This window comes from Monodelphis domestica, chromosome X (assembly GCF_027887165.1).
Source record: "Monodelphis domestica isolate mMonDom1 chromosome X, mMonDom1.pri, whole genome shotgun sequence".
NCBI classification, from domain to species: Eukaryota; Metazoa; Chordata; class Mammalia; order Didelphimorphia; family Didelphidae; genus Monodelphis; species Monodelphis domestica.
Window position 1 is genome coordinate 2,410,478 of NC_077235.1, and position 17,722 is coordinate 2,428,199.

Below are 17,722 nucleotides of genomic sequence, written 5' to 3' on the forward strand. Positions count from 1 at the left end.
ACTGAGCCAGAACTGGTAGTGCCAATGTGCCCATCTCCCTCTCCTGATTTTCTCTCTCTTTCGCCATTGTCTATCCATCCATCTACTTCCCTCCCTCCCCAACTCCTCTCTCGGTCTTTCTGCTCCTTTCTTCCTTCCCTGGACCAACATGTGGCCAAGTACATGACACAGCTATTTTCTTTCTCTCTTCTTATCTATTCTTTCCTTCTTTAAGAAAAATACTATAACTGGTTGTTGGCATTGAGGCTCTAGCCAAGAGTATATTTGAAAGACATCTCTAAACCCCAGGGGTAATCCTAGCACCCAAAGAAGGTGACAGAGCTTTGCTCTGAAGGATCTACTCCTCAAAGCAAGTGGGAGTTAGGCTAAGGACTTGGAGCTCTTCCATGGGCTATACTTGCTGGCACAAAGGTAGCATCAAGGATACCGATGGCCAAAAAAGGAGATGGGTGGGTAGTGATGCAGCAAGAGCTCCTTCGAGCTTGCACCAAGTCTGTAGAGACAAGCGATATAAGGAAACAGTATCTGGCGTGCAACAAGCTCTCTATAAGCCTTAGCTGTTTATTGTTAGTAACCTTCATCATCTCAGCCAAAATACATACAAGGTATAGAGCCAAGTCCCAAGTCCCCTTGCTACAACTGCTAAAGAAAGGCACTTGTTGAAAGAATATCTTTGGGGTCACATTTGACTCCAGAGAAGGGCAGGGAAAATGCACCTCCCTCCCCACTGCCATGGGGGATGGGGGAATCACCCAAGGAGGGGGAGGATGGAGGGCCATATTTGGAAATGTGAGGGATATTAAAACAAAGATATCACTAGTGATTTTTAAAAGAATACATTCTGAGCCCCATTGGCTTTTTCAATATAAAACAGCGCAGGCTTTTGGGGAAAGCCCTACCTTGGAGCAGGGACTTTGAGAACAGGCAAGGCTAGTCTTGGGATCAGGCAGGCATTTACAACAAGATCTGGATCCAAATGGAAATCTGGAAGGAGCAAGGAGCCTTTTCTACAAGGCTTGGGAGGGGAAGGGCAGCCAGCTTTGAAAACACTCACCACTCGGGGCAGCCTCGGCAACAGATCTTTGCAGCGTTGGACACACATGACAGCTCGCTGAAAATCCCTTTGGGCAACAGCCTGAGAAAGCAAGAGAACCAATAATTGCTTAGTATGGAAGGGGGAATGATTTGTGGATGAGGCTAATTTCGCACAAAAAATGTGTTAAGGGCCGATTTTCTCATCTTTTCAGCAAAGCAAGCTTTTACAGCCTAATGACCAATGCACCCAGGGCCAGCTCCAAAAGCCCCATTACTGTCTACATCACCTTCCTTCTCAGAAGCAATACTGTGTATTGGTTCTCAGGCAGAAAAGTAGTGAGGGCTGGGCACTGGGGGTGAAGGGACTTGCCCAGGGTCACAAAGCTAGGAAGTGTCTGAAGCCAGATTGAACTCAGAATTTCCCATCTCTGGTCCTGACTCTCCATCTACAGAGCCACCCAGCTGCCCCCCCCTTATTTCTGTTGGAAAGCAGGAAAACTGTAGGCTAGCCTTTGAATGCATAACACAGGAGCCTTGCTCTAAACTGAACAATTCTTCCACCTAGCCCCAGGTTGTACACTGTTGGGGAAAGTTGGCAAGCAGAAATGGCCCCACTAACAGGAACTGTTACTCACTGGGCACTGGCAAGTGATGAGGGCCATCCTCCTGGATCATCCAATGAGAGCTAACTTGGTTTAAAAGTTTGCAACAACGGATAGAGTGCCAGACTCATCCATCCGGGTTCAAATCCAGCCTCAGACACTTCCTAGGTGAGGCTAGTGACTGCACTTTACCCTGTTGGTTTTGAATCTGTCCAATGAGCTGGACAAGAAAATGGCCAACCACTGCAGTAGTTTGCCAAGAAAATCTCAAATGGGGTCACAAAGCCTCGGCTAGGACAGAGCAGAGTACGGAGGCAGTGTTTGGAGCAGGATCCCAACTGGATGAAACCCTGAAGGCACTCTGATGTTCGGGAGGAAAGCCAGGCAGGTTTCACAGTCTCAGAAGGAAAAAGCTCCTATGTGCCAGGCAAGAGGCTCTAATAAGGACTTCAGCAAGCCGGCCCTTCCCATCATCCCCAGCTGCCGGCAATTGTGCTTCCTTGGCTTCCCACGGGCCTTTCTAAGGAAGGGGCACCTGGTTTCTAAGGGCAGATCCCCAATTAAGGCAAACGTCCCACCAGCCAAAGCTTCTTCAGGGCCACCAACTTTGTGCTCTGTCCCTTGGTGGTGCTAATGGGAGCTCTTTGGGTCCTTTCCTTTGAGAGCTCAAGGCTCTGCAGGAAGGCAGGAAAGGGCTCCCCAGGCCACAGAAGGGAATATCAATGACATTTGCCCTTTGCTAGTCAAGAAAGAGATGAGGAAAACCCCAAAGCTTCCCCAGGACCCCAGCCCCACCCCAGTGGAGAGATTTGCTTAATAAGGAAATGCAGCTTCCAACAGAAAAGAGCAGGAGATAGAGATGAAATGGCCTTTAGCCCAGAGGCCGAGGAGTCACACTGGTCCCATGGGGGCTGAAGGAAAAGCACTCTGGGCAGCAGCATTCACCTGACAGAGGAGATTCTGGAAGGCTGCCACAGTAGTCCACATGGGAGGGTGGCAATTCTGGAAGTAGGAGAGATGCTCTGAATACAAACCTGCCCAGATCCACCACTGCTTTGCTCTACAGGAAGAGGGAGACCAGGGAGCCACAGATGATGACTGGAAGACGAAAGGGTCTCAGCTATAACTGGAAGTGCATTCTGGGTAATTTCCTCCACCAGGGTAATACTACCCATCAGGGGCTTGAGTGATAACACCTGTGCAAGCCAGTGGGCGTACTTGTGGTCTCGCTCACTCGGGGATCATGGAAACCAATTCTGCTGGGCTGAGCTGAGAGATGCCAAACAGCCAGTGCTGTTACTCAAAGCAGATTCAAATGGAAATGGAAGACTAGAGCCAAAGAAATCAAAATACTTCATAGCGCTGATGGAATTTATAAATGAATGAGATGGAGGGGGGGGGGGCATGTGACCAACTCAAGGGCTCTATTACCTATCAGCAAGAGGAAGCTGAAAAGGATGATTAGAGCAGGAGGAGGGGCAGCAAGGGGAAAGCCTGAAAAGAAACACTGTTTCTTGCCTATTTGTTGTGAGGCCCTTTGAGAGAACAGGTGCCGTGCAATCAGGGCTGAGGAGAAAGTGAAGCATGAGGAAGAAGAGCAAATGGGCATAATACAGGCATCTTTCTCCCGAAGTTTCACCACTGAGGAGGAGACCATCGAGGCAGGGAAAAGAAAAGGGTTTTAGTTTGGGACAATCTGTGGGCAGGCCTGAAAGAAGAGATGAGAGAGATAAAAGAGAAAGCCCCATTGATTCTAAGGCAGAAGAGCGGTAAGGGCTACACAATGGGGGTTGAATGACTTGCCCAGGGTCACCCAGTGGGAAATGTCTGGGGCCAGATTTGAACCCAGCACCTCCCATCTCTGGGTCTGGCTCTCCATCCAGTTCACAAGGGTCAAAGATGCCGGTGGAGTAATTATCCTCAGTCAGAATTAAAGATGTCAGCTCTCTTCCATGACAAGAACAAATGAGGCCAAGTTTTGAGGAGTGACAGAAGACTGGATGAGTCCAAATCACACATCCTCAGGGCAGTAAAAGACTGGGTAGGTGATTGGTTATAAAGGGGCAGCACTAGTAGCAAGAAGAGAAAGAAATCCAATCATTCTGGAGGGAAATTTGGAACTATGCCCAAAGGGCGATAAAAGACTGTCTGCCCTTTGATCCAGCCATAGCACTGCTGGGTCTGTACCCCAAAGAGATAATAAGGAAAAAGACTTGTACACGAATATTCATAGCTGTGCTTCTTTGTGGTGGGAAAAAATTGGAAAACGAGGGGATGCCCATCAATTGGGGATTGGCTGAACAAATTGTGGTATATGTTGGTGATGGAATACTATTGTGCTCAAAGGAATAATAAAGTGGAGGAGTTCCATGGAGACTGGAACAACCTCCAGGAAGTCATGCAGAGCGAGAGGAGCAGAACCAGGAGAACATTGTACACAGAGACGGATACACTGTGGTACAATCGAATGTAATGGACTTCTCCATTGGTGTCAATGCAATGTCCCTGAACAATCTGCAGGGATCTAAAAAACACTATCCACAAGCAGAGGATAAACTGTGGGAGTAAAAACACCGATGAAAAGCAACTGCTTGACTACAGGGGTGGAGGGGATATGACTGAGGAGAGACTCTGAATGAACACTCTAATGCAAATACCAACAACAGGGAAATGGGTTCGAGTCAAGAATACATGTGATACCCAGTGGAATCGTGCATTGGCTATAGGAGAGGGAAAGGTGGTGGGAGGAGGGGCGGGGAGGAAAAGAAAATGATCTTTGTTTCCAATGGAAATGACCAAATAAAATAATGTTTAAAAAAATATAAAATCCTCTCCTTCCTCATCTCCTCCTCCTGGCCTCCCTGACATCTTTCAAATCTGAGCTAAATTTTTACCTTTTAAATAAAGTCTTTCCCAATGTTAAAAAAAAGAGACATAGAGAAAGAAGAGCCTAGGAATGAGAGCTAAACACTCAGGTCCAGGACGAGTGTCCACCAAGTTCATTTTCTTGCCTTTCTCTAGGTTGAGCAAGAGCAGAAAAAACCAGTGTCAGAAGACCAAAAGGGCGGCAGTGAGAGCCTGGAAGGAAGAGTGAGAAGGTGAGGAGGCCACAGACCGGAGCTCTGAAAGCCGCCACAGAGGAGTGGCCATGTTGGGGATGGAGCTGAAGCTGGAGGTCACTGTCGTGGGAGAGGCTGTGTAACTAGCAGGTCAGCTTGCTAGAGTGGATTCCTTATGGAAAAAATCTGCAGGAAACGCCCCGGAGAATGAATTGGGAGTAACACAAAGAAATTGAATGGAGCATGGAAAAAGAGATCTGGGTTTGCATGGTGGAGGAATGGTATAGAAGTGGAGAGCATGAAGCATGCCTACCCCCTCCTTTTGCCCCTGGGATTGAAGAGGAACTACCTGCAAGTGCCCTGGTAGCCTAAGGGAGAGAGCCAGGTTTCTGTTAAAGCAGAGCTGGAAGGAAGGGCACTTCATGAGACTGAGGATGTAGAGCAACTGGGAACAGCGGAATAGGCTACACAATGGCACCATTAGGAGTGAGGGCTCAGGAAGAGGTCCTACTAGACCCAGGAGAATAAATCTCCTCCCTCTCACACCAGATGGGCCTCATGGACCCACAGCCCTCAAAGGCATCACTGACAGCTCGGCCCTCAACTGAGTGCTGCACAGTATCACTTTCAAAAGTGACACCTATTCCACATAATGTGGGAGGCTTGCTTGCCAGGCGGTTGTGGGAGCAAATGAGACACAGAACTAAGCTTTACGGTGGGCAAGCTACTGTAATAGGCACCACAGAAATTAAATGCAGAGTCAAGGAAGAAGAAAATGTCCAGGAGGAGAGAGTGCTCAACAGTGTCAAGCTACTGAAAGAGCAAGAAGCATGACGGCAGTGACCTCTGTCCCACACAGTAACAGCAATGTCAGACGATGATCATCTGTGAAGACTTGGCTCCTCTCAGCAATGCGCTGATCTGGGCCTCTGATGGGGAAGGCTCTCCACCGGCAGAGACAGAGCTGTTGGCGTCATCTTCGCATCAGCGTGTCTTTGGTCTCATTTGGGGGGTTTGGGCTATGTGTGAGAGTGCTCTTCCAACAACGACCCAGATGGAAGTGGGTTTTGCCTAGCGATAAAAATGAAATGAAAAAAGACATACATTCTCTGGACCATTCCACTTGGGCTAACCTCTCAGACAACCATCTCATTGGTGCTGGGGAAAGCCAGACCACTAGAGGTTGTGAAGTGAGTAGGTGGGGAGAAAGTAGAGGCAAGGAATGTCGATGGCTCCAGAAGCCTAGCAGTTTCAGGAAGGAAAAATAGGATTCTAGCTTCAAGGCATGGCAGGATCAGAAGAAAGTTGCTTTTTGGATGGGAGACCTACCCAAGTTCCTAGAAGAGATGGGAGGGGATGAGATCAAAGGTGCAAGTAGAGGAAGCCAGCTCCCCACATAGCTTCCCCAAGCCAAACTAAACAAGCCCAGGCCTCTTAGCTATTTGTCAGATCGAGTGGGTTTCAGATCCTTTCCCTTCCTGGTTGCCCTCCTCCTGAAGTGCTCCAGTCTGTCAACATCCCACATGAACTGAGAGATGATTGGAAAAAAATATGCTGAGCCACAAGGGATGCCGAGAAATATAAGAAGGAGGACAACAACAGACACAACGGTAGAGAATTCGAGTGCTCCAGGAGCATAGTATTGCAAACAGTGGTCCTTCCGCCCAGGCGGTCAGGCCATAGGTCAGTTTTGCATGACTTTCTTTGGGAAGCTATTCTAGGATATGCCAATGGTGTAAAAACAAAGGGCATCAACACAACTCAATACTGTAAAAGGTGGCCCCCCAACTGAACGCAGCAGCATCTCCAGTATGGTCTCCCTATGCTAGGCATAGGGAACAATGGGGTGGCTGTCACTCTGGGTATGAACAAGGCCTAAGATTTCATCCATTCTTTGGGCAGCCTACCTCAACAAAGACCATAAGAAACTCAAGTCCCTCCATCTCTTCTGTACCTGTGTAGGTAATCTTTAAAACCTAAATCCAGGGATTTGGGGCCTTCTCCAGCAGGGGCCCAGACTTCTAAGCCACCTTGAAAGCTCTCTACTATCCACAGCCCCTACCCTATCACTATTTCCACTTCACCAGAAACTTGCACTCTCCCTCTGGCTTCTCTAGCTTTGGCCTTACCTTTTCTAGGCCCGGGCTGTCTCTCCACCTCAGGGGTACCTTCCCCAATTTCCTATACATGGTGTTCCCTCAAAAGAATTGAAGTTCCTTGAAAGCAAGGACTATTTCTTCTTATTCTGCAGCCCTAACACGGGCAATCAATGAGCAAGTATGTGTCAAGCACTGGGCTAAGTTCTGGGGATATAAGGACAGAAGGAAGTATTCCCTAATCACAGGCAGCTGCCATTGTACTGGGGGAGCACAACATAAATGGGAAAGCCATCGGCATAGAGGATGATCCATATCACACTATGCACACATACAAGGCAATCATTGGAAAGGGGAGACACACTGAGTTGAGGAGAAGGGATCAAAAGACAGTTCCTGTAGAAAATGGAGCCTTAACTGTATCTGGAAGGAAAAGAGGGACTCTGTGAGGTAGAGGGAAGGAGGGAGCATATTCCAGGCCAGGAGAATGACCAGTGCAAAGCCATGGAGACAGGAAATGGCTTGTGGTAAGTGAACAGAGCAAAGGCCTGTACATCTGGACAGAAAAGTGCAGGAGTGAAAGGAAGGCTTTCACAAGGAGGCTAGAAAGACAGTTTGGGGCCAGGCTGTGTAGGGCTTTCAAAGCGAAGCAAAAGGACTTTTCTTTCTTATCCTCAAGACAGTAAGATGTCAATGGAGTTGATTCGAGTAGTCAGAGCTATGCTTAGAGGAACTTCCTGTGGTGGTGGCAGTAGCAGCAGGTGCTGATGGGCACTCGCCCAGAGTTCCCGATACAAAGGAAATCACTGCTTCTCCTCAACAACCCAATGTGGATGCCACCAGTCACTCCCTCGCTTTTTCCTTCCTACCTTTGTGTCATGTGCAAAGCAAACCGAAGGCCTACACGGGAAGGCTCAGATACTTCTTTAGAGCTTCCAGCAGAATCCCCTGGAAGTCATCCTTAATACTGAGTTTCAAATCATTTACCTAGAGACAGGCCTGTGACATTTTCAATCTCTTTCCGCTTTTCTGGATTTGGAGGGGCAAAAGAAGTGAGCGCTAGCTGAACAGCAGCAACGTCTGCTCAAATGGGAAACTCAAGTCAAAAAGCCACAATTAGCTGAAGTAACGTTAGGATGCCTCTTTTCAGCCTGTGAAGCCCAGCCTCAGGTGAGTCAGCCTGGCTACAGCAGCCCCAAACAAGGGGACTTTTTGCCAGCAATGAGAAATGAGGAGGCTCTTTTCAAACCCATGCTCCAAGTAGTCAGAGTCACAGAGACAGAGCTGAAAGCAGGAACAGGTGCTGTCGGAAACCAAAGAGTCTTGGCGTTCACCGGGGGAAATGCTCATCAGCCAGGCACCAGTCTTTTCAACCCCATCCTCACATGCACACGGACCCAGTGCCAAGTCCTGGCAAGATGATTATCCTCATCTTCCAAGGAAAGAGCTCCAGAGGCCACCCAGTGGGAATACCACTAGGTACCAGGGGACCCAAAGTCCTTTGTTACTTTTGTCTGAATATGTACATTCCACAGCACCTGGCAAAGCAATGGACACCTACCGACTCAGCCTGGTAAGAAAGCACTTTAAACAGGTCCCTGTCCAGACGGATCTTATGCACATCCTCATCCTGGCTGCCACACCTGTTCTCCAGGAACTCTGCACACAGCCTCTCTAGATGCTAGAAAACAGAAACCAAACACACACATGATGAGCACCTCCTGTTGATGCTGGTCCTAATAACAGCCCACAGCCAGCAAAGACTGAACAGGGACAACTTACCTTCTGGGCAGTCTGAAGAAACCCATCAGCCAATGCAGCATTGCCAACATCAACCCACCCTTTTCCAGTTTTCATTGTCATCTGAAATAAAGAAGGTAGAAGTGCTTTAAAAATTCCCCACCATCACTCCCTCAACTGGATCTTGATCATGTGACTAAGTCTTGGGGAAATATTTAGTCTTCTGATTTCTGGGAAATACCATAAGTATGACAAGCTACACTGAAGATACCGTCTTGGGGAAATAAGATAGAGAAGAGGTAGCTAGTATACGGTTTTGATCATATTATTCTTACAACGTAGCATTTATTGGGAGTCCTCTATGTTGAGGAAATCATAGGTCTTTCTCCTAATGCACCTATTCAGTGGTAAGGAAGGTGGGTCCCCTTCTCCATACGGATTTCTCCTCTCAGTGATGACTGCAGGGACTGGGCTGAAAGCAGTTCTAGTGGTTTAGGGGGCACTGCTAATGCCAAGGATCTTGGGTTTGGGATCCTGAGCTCTCTCCATCAAGGTATGTGGAGAAATGGTGGCCAGGCTGCATCTTCCTAGGGTGTCCTTCTCAGGACTGGCTAACTGGACGCATGGGGTTGGAAGGCTCTTGAGGTCAGGGTCCTTGGCAATCTCCATCAAGGTCTGATGATGGGTGGTGGCAGTTTTTACACGCCTGGCACATGCTGCCTCCTCTCTCTCCCTCAAGGGGCCTAGTTGCCTTGTGTTTGATAGTTGACTGACATTTGGTAGGGATAGCTGGCCCTTCTTCTCCAGAGGTTTTTGCCTCATGAAATGATGATTTTGAAAAATGGGGTAGAAGCAGGACCCCCCTCCATTTTAAAGATAAGAAAAGCAAGGCCACATGACCTCTCCAGGTCACAGAGGTCTATGGTAAGCATCTGAGATAGTATTTAAACCCAGGCTCTCCTAACTCCAATTCTAATGCCCTGGCAAACTGCACCACATTATCTCTCAGCCTTCCCCTCCTCTTGCCCATTACTCAGAATTCAGGACTTCGTCATCTCCTGCCTGCTCAATTGCAATGGCTTCCCAACAACTCTCCCTTCCTAAGGCTTCTCTCCTCACCAATCTTTCCTCCATTCATTATCAGCAATATTCTTAAAACTCAGGATTGGCCAGGTCATTCCCCTGTGCAGTGGCTCTGAACAAGCACCTTGATTTGACCCAGAACTCCTTTGTCTTTACAGATTGGCTTTAACCTACCTTTCCAAGACTGAATATCCATCACTACTCTTCACATGCTCCAATATTGAGCTAAACTGGTCTTCTGACTACCTCACAATACTTCATTTCCCATATCCTGGCTTTTCTCCATGCCTGCAATGTCTGCCCTTCTCACTTCCACCTCTTAGATCCCTAGCTCTAGTTTCCTTCATGATTCAGCTAAAATGCCATCTCAAGCATCAGGTATTTCCTGATCTAACTACAGGACATTGTGTAAAGGGAACCCCTTCCTCCCAGGATCATGAACTTTCTTTTCATCCCACCCATCCCATTAGCATGGCTGGAAGACTCCAGAGGTCACAGGTTAAGAGCCCTAGGAACATGACCTGGAACTAAGGGTTACGGTCCAGGGCAAAGAGACTTTGATTGGTTCCTGAGTTGTGATAGACCATAGTTCAGAGAGACAGAAAGGGACATGGATAAAAGTGCTATAAAAGAGGAGACCATAGAGGAGATAGGGGGCTTTTAGCACGAGTTTGCTGGGATTGATTCTTCTACTCCATTTGGTGTTGCTGGCTCGGGCAGAAGACACCCTAGTGGGCTGGTAAACCTCTTGCTCTCCACATGGAGATCAGAACCTTGTTGGGGAACAAGCTGAAATTCTATGGACCAGACTTTTAATAGTGGTAGGTTAGGAAATACATTTTCTACTTCCTTCCCTCCTTCTTTATTTCTTTCTTATACTATATTTATATTAAATTAAATTGTTAAAAGCTAATATCATCCTTGTGACTTAGTAAACTTTATAAATGGTGACCACAACAATTTTTACTAATATTAATAAAACCAGTTTCTAAATATTACATGTAGCATTTTAGTTATTACATATTACATTTATTTTCATTATTACAACATCTTGAACTGGATGTCTTCCAGAAATCTTAAACTTAATATCTTTTACTGAATGTATCTTCTTTTCCCCCAAACCTTCCCCTCTTCCTAATATCCTATTATTGTGGAGGGTACCACCATCCTCACAGTCGCTCAGGCTAACAACCTAGATGTCCATCCTCAACTCAACTCTCTCACACCTCAACCCTATATCCAATCTGTTGCATCAGTTTCATCTTCAAAATATCTCTTGTAAGATGGAAAACATTACAGATGTAAAATGAATAATTTTGATTATATTAAATTATAAAATTTTATACAAACAAAACCAATGAAACCAAGATTAGAAGGGAAACAATAAACTAGGAAAAAAATTTGTAACAAATTTCTTTGATAAAGGTCTCATTTATCAAATATATAAAGAACTAAATCAAATTTGTAAGAATCCAAGTCATTCCCCAATTGACAAATGGTTAAAGGATATGAATAGGTAGTTTTCAGATAAAGAAATCAAAGATATCAAAAATCTCATGAAAAATGTTCGAAATTGCCATCACTCTTGATTAGAGAAATGCAAACAACTTTGAGGTACCACCTCACATCTATCAGATTAGCAAATATGACAGTAAATGAAAATGATAAACACTGGAGGGATGTGGAAAAATTGGGGCTATAAAAGAATACCAGGCCCAAAGAGACAAAAAGGGGGGGGAGGGGGAATATAGCTGCTCTTTTTGTGGTGGCAAACAATTGGAGATTAAAGGAATGTCTATCAATTGGGGAATAGCTGAATAAATTGTGGTATATTATGGTAATGGAATATGATTGTGCTATCTAAGGAATGATGAACAGGCTGATTTCAGAAAGAGCTGGAAAGATCTACATGAACTGATGCAGAGTGGAATAAGCAGAACCAGGAAAACACTGTACACAGTAACTGCAGTGTTTTGGAATGATCAACTACAATAGATTTTGCTACTATTGGCAATACAATGATCCAAGACAATTCTGAGGGACTTAGGACCAAGAATGCTCTCCACCTCCAGAGCAGCAAGAACTGTCAGAGTCAGAATGCAGATGAAAGCATATGACTTTTTAATTATCTATTTGGGTTTATGTTTGGGGATTTTGGTTTGATAAGATTACTCACAAAAATGAACAATATGGAATGTTTTGTGATATATATGATAAAATAGTGCATATATATATATATATATATATATATATATATATATATATATATATATATATATATATATATATATAGTGCCAGGATGGGGAAGGGGAGGGAGGGAGATAAGTTTAATCATATAACTTAGGAAAACTTGCATAGAAATTTGTTATTACATGTAACTGGTAAAAGAAAAAGAAAATATCTCTTGTAAATGTCCCCTTTTCTCCTCTGATACTTTAACCACCCCAATGCAGGCCCCCTCATCAACATCATGTCTGGACTACATGCCTGCTTCAAGCCTCTGCCTACTCTAGTCCATCCTTCACCCAGAGATCAAAGTATTCTTCCTAAAGCAGAGATCTGACTATGTCACCCTTCCATTCAATAAATCCCAATGGTTCCCTTTCACCTCCAGGACCAACTACAAAAATCCTCAGTTTGAGTCAAAGTCTTTCACAATTCCCCCCTCCCCTTACCACTACCTTTTCAGTCTTCTTATACCTTAAGCCCCTTTACCATATACATACTCTGCAATACATCAGCACTGGCATCCTTGGTGTTGTCACAAGCTACTCCATCTCCCAACCAGCCTGGGGATTTTCACTAGCTGTCTGGCCTCCATTTTTTGGAAATCCCTCTCTCCATCTCTGCTTCCTGACTTCCCTAGCTTCCTTCAAGTCTGAGCTAAAACTCCACCTTCTAAGAAGCCTTTCCAGCAAATTAAAAGTTTATTGAAAACTAAATAATCTAATTCTTCAAAACAGCTAGCTCAAAGAACAAATCATAGAAATAATCACTGATTTCACTGAAGAGAATGACAACGAGGAGACAACATATCAAAATTTAGAGCATTACAGCCAAAGCAGATCAATGAAGTGGACATGCAACTAAAAAAACTAGGAAAAGAACAAATTAAAAATCTCAATTAAAGACTAAATTGAAAATCCTAAAAATAAAAGGAGAAATAAATAAAAGTAAAAGAATTATTGAACTAAATAAGACTAGGAGTTGGTTCTATGGGAAAAAAAGACAAAATAGATAGAGCATTGGTGAATTTGACTTAAAAAAGGAAAGAAGAGAATCAAATTACCAACATCAAAAATGAAAAGAGTGATTTCACCTCTAATGAAGAGGAAATTAAAGCAATTATTAGGAGCTATTTTGCCCAATTATATGACAATAAATCTGATAATCCAGGTGAAATGGATGAATCTTTACAAAACTATAAATTGCCTAGATTAATAAAAGAGGCAATAGAATACTTAAATAATCCCATCTCAGAAAAAGAAATTGAACAAATCATCAAGGAACTCCCTAAGAAAAAATCCCCAGGGCCAGATGAATTCACAAGCGAATTCTAGCAAACATTTAAAAAACAATTAATCCCCAAACTACACAAACTATTTGGCAAAATAAGCAAAGAAGGAAACCTACCAAATTCTTTTGATGACATAAATATGGTGTTGATACCTAAAGCCAGGAAGGCCATAAACAAAGAAAGAAAATTACAGAACAATTTCCCTAACACTGATGAAAAAATCTTCAAAAAAATACTAGCATAGAGACTATAGCAATACATCACAAGAATTATTCACTATAACCAGGTGGGATTTATACCAGGAATGCAAGGCTGATTTAATATTAGGAAAACCATCCACATAATTAACTATATCAGTAATTTAACAGAAAATACATGATTATCTCAAAAAGAAAAAGCCTGACAAAATACAACATGCATTCCAATTAAAAACACTAGAAAGCATAGGAATAAAAGGGCTTTTTCTTAAAATAATATAAAATAATAAGTAGTATCTATAGCAAGTATCATCTGCAATCAGAATAAGTAAGAAACCTTCCCAATAATCAGATCAGGAGTGAAGCAAGGATGCCCATTATCACCACTATTATTTAATATGCTACTAGAAATTGCTAGCTTTAGCAATTAGAGAAGAAAAAGGAATTGAAGGAATTAAAGTAGGCAATAAGGAAATTAATAATATCATTCTGGGGATGATATGATGTTATACTTAGAAAACCCTAGAAATCAACTAAAAAACTAGTTGAAATAATAATAAATAATAATTTAATAACTTTAGCAAAGTTGCAGTTTGATCAAACCACATAAATCATCAGCATTTCTATATATTTCCAACAAAACTCAGCAGTGAGAGTTAGAAAGAGAAACTCCATTTAAAATCACTCTAGACAATATAAAATGCCTAAGAATCTATTTGCCAAGACAAACACAGGAATTATACAAACACAATTATAAAACCCTTTCCCTACAAATAAAGTTAGATCTAAACACTTGAAAAACAGCAATTGCTCATGTATAAGCTGAACTAATATAATAAAAATGACAATCTTACCTAAATTAATTTACTTGTTCAGTACTGTACCAATCAAACTACCAAAAAACTATTTTATAGAACTAGAAAAAAATAACAACAAAATTCATCTGGAAGAACAAAAGGTCAAGAATATCAAGGGAACTAATGAAAAAAAATGTGAAGAATGGTGGCTTAACAGTACCAGATCTTAATCATGAAGCAATGATCATCAAAACAATCTGGTAGCGGATAAGAAATAGAAGGGTGGATCAATGGAATAGATTATGGGTAAATGACCTCAGCAATCTGGTGTTTGATAAACCCAAAGACCCCAGCTTCTGGGATAAGAACTCACTAGTTGACAAAAACTGCTGGGGAAATTAGAAAACAGAATGGCAAAAATTAAGTTTAGATCAATATCTCACACCCTATACCAAGATAAGATCAAAACGGTTATGTGATTTAAATATAAAGAGTGACTAAGCAAATTAGGAGAACATAAAATAGTTTACTTGTCAGGTCTATGGAGAAGGAAAGAATTTATGACCAAACAAAAGATAGAGAACACTACAAGATATTAAATGAATAATTTTGATTATATTAAACTAAAAAGGGTCTGTATAATCAAAACCAATGCAACAAATATTAGAAGGGAAGCAACAAACGAGGACAAAAAAATTTCTAACAAAATTTAAAACAAAATAAAACAAAAAAAAGTTTATAGCTAAATGTTAAAGGTCTCATTTCTCAAATATGTAAAATTCTAAGTCAAATTTATAAGAATACAAATTTTACCCACTTGATAAATATCAAAGAATATGAATAGGCTGTTTTTAGCTATCAAGAATCACATGAAAAAATGTACTAAGTCCCTCTTGATTAGAAAAATGCAAATTAAAATAACTCTGGAGTACTATCTCACACCTATCAAATTGGCCAATATGGCAGTAAAGGAAAATAATGAATGTTGGAGGGAATGTGGCAAAATTGAGACACTAATACATTGCTACTAATAGCAATATAGTGATAGTGATCCAGAATGATTCTGAGGGACTTATGACCAAGAATGTTATCCAAGGTATCAAGTAATAACATTTGTACAACTCAGTGGAATTGCTTGTTGGCTCGGGTGGGGGGTAAGGAGGGGAGAAGAGGAGGAAAAGAACTACTGGAGTTAGAATGTAGATGGAAGCATTTGTTTATCTGGATTTGTTTTAAGGTTTTGGTTTTGTAAGATTATTCACTTACAAAAATGAAAAATATGGAAACATGTTTTGTGTGATAATACACATATAACCCAGATTGAATTGTTTGCCAGCTCTGAGAGGGGGGAGGGAAGAAGGGAGAAAATTGGATTATATAACTTTGGAAAACTTTCATGTGGAAATTTGTCATTAAAATAAAAACAATTTTTTTAATGAGAGAAAACTTTAAAAGTCTTTCCCAATCCTCAATGTTAATGCCTGTCTGAGACGATCTCAAATTAACCCTGCATATATCTTGTCTGTACAAGGCTGTTTACATATTGTCTCCCCCATTCTATTATGAGCTCCTCCCCAGAATTTAGCCCAGAGCCTGGCATATTGTGCTCAATAAATTCTTACTGACTTGACTTAACGATCCTTCCTGCTCTGTTAGTGCCTATTCACAAAGTTGCCTTCTATATAATTTGTACATACTGACATGCATACATGTGTTCCTAATGAAATGTAAGCTCCTTGAGGGCAGGGATTATTTCATTTTTCTTCCCTGTAGCCCCAGAGCTGAACACAAGTGTCTAGTAGTGCACAGGGCATATCTAATCAGCATTAGTAGAGGCAAATAATTGGAACAGACTAGACGAGGGAGGATCAGAAACGATGGAACTCAAGAACCCAGTGTTTAATAATGTTGAAAACATAAATTACCTAGGAGAACACTCCTCATTTAATTTTTTCAAACTGCTTGGAAAGCTGGAAAGCAATCTGACAGAAATTGGGCTTAGACCCATAACTTATGCCAGTGGTAACACAGTCAAATTGATACGGATCCCTGTGAGCTGCATACTGACTTAGAAAATGACAAAATAACAGTATCTATGCTGTACTGTATTCTATTTATTTTGTTAAATATTTCTCAATTACATTTTAACCTGGTTCTGGAGCAGGCCCAGAGCTTGACATTTTTACCTGACACATCATCTTCCACTGAAAAATGCTAAAAGGCCACAAGATTTTAATGTTAAAGTTCAGAGTGTAAAGGAAAATGGAACCCGTACCTCTCACAGATACCAAGCAGGAAAGCAATTCTTAATCAAACGAGGGAATAATAAAAGATCAAACAGACATCTTGGGTTAGATGAAATGGACGCACCTAGGATAATATCACATTTCTCAGATGGGGATTTGTAGCCAAAATATGAAAACAAATTATGTGTGTGCAAGATTACTAGCCATTCCCCAAAAGATCAATATATACACAAGATTAGGACATTCCCCAAAATAAATGATCAAAGGATAGGAACAGACAGTTCTCGAAAGAAGAACTGCAAAGTCTTAGAACCACAAGAAAGAATGCTCAAAATCATCACTATGAAGAGAAATGCAAATCAAAACCGCCCTGAGGTTTTACCCAAAGCCCTGAAAGTCAGTCAGTGCTGAAGGGATTGGGGAAAGAAGCATGAAGCTGTGCAAGGGTACAACTATTTGGGAAAGCAGTCTGAAATGATGCAGAATAAGTGGCTAAAACACCCTCCCCTTTGCCTCAGAAACTCTATTACTGGCTTATAGCCCAAGGAAGCCAACAAGAAGAGAGCTCCCCCACACTCCTGAATCGTTAGAGCAGCACTTTTTATGATAGCTGAGAACTGGAAACAACATTTTCTGCCTATTGACAGGGGACACAGAGAAGCAAATTGTGGTGTCTGACAGGATGGAACCTTACTGAGCTGTAAGAAATGGTGTGGTACCCCCCATGGCCTAGCCCTTACTGCTCTTCTGCCTTGGAGCCAATACACAGTATTGACTCCAAGACAGAAGGTGAGGGCTTAAAAAAAATTCAGCTCCTGCTCATTTCAGTGAAAAAACTCCACATTGGGGCAGCTAGATAGCTCAGTGGATTGAGAGTCAGGCCCAGAGGAGGAAGGGTCCTGGGTTCAAATTTGGCCTCAGACACTTCCTAGCTGTGTGACCCTGAGCAAGTCACTTAACCCCCCATTGCCTAGCCCTTACCACTCGCTCTTCTGCCTTGGAGCCAATGCACAGTATTGACTCCAAGATGGAAGGTGAGGGTTTAAAAACAAGAAGAAATGGTGTGGATGAGGAAGACAGAAAAGCACGAGGAGACTTATGTGAACTGATGTAGGGAGAGAGAAGCCAGCAGAGCCAAGAAAAGATACACAGTAACAACAACAACATTCACGGAAAGAACAATGACACGCCAAAGAATCTGAAGTGAATGTAGCAAAGTCAGGATGTGACTGCACAGATATGAGAAGCTGCCCCTCCCCAACATAGCCCCTTGGAGGAGCCTGGAGATCCGGGGGTGTTACACACTACACAGGTTTTCAGCCGTTCACTTTACTGATTGCTGGCATCGA

At 42.7% G+C, this 17,722-nt stretch overlaps 1 protein-coding gene across 5 annotated transcripts in view; it reads right to left on the reverse strand.

Moving 5' to 3' along the window:
• The window catches only part of TEX11 (testis expressed 11), a 212,543-nt gene that overhangs the window by 163,885 nt on the left and 30,936 nt on the right, over positions 1-17,722 (reverse strand). For 4 of the 5 annotated variants that reach the window (XM_056809469.1, XM_056809470.1, XM_056809471.1 and 1 more), the window contains exons 6-8: positions 8,575-8,655; positions 8,354-8,473; positions 1,055-1,135 (exon numbers count right to left, since the gene is read on the reverse strand). In XM_056809469.1, coding sequence (XP_056665447.1) covers positions 1,055-1,135; positions 8,354-8,473; positions 8,575-8,655 — 282 coding nt within the window. Of the gene's footprint in view, positions 1-1,054; positions 1,136-2,671; positions 2,828-8,353; positions 8,474-8,574; positions 8,656-17,722 lie in introns of those variants that run through there. The other variant, XM_056809472.1, reaches the window with a different exon arrangement.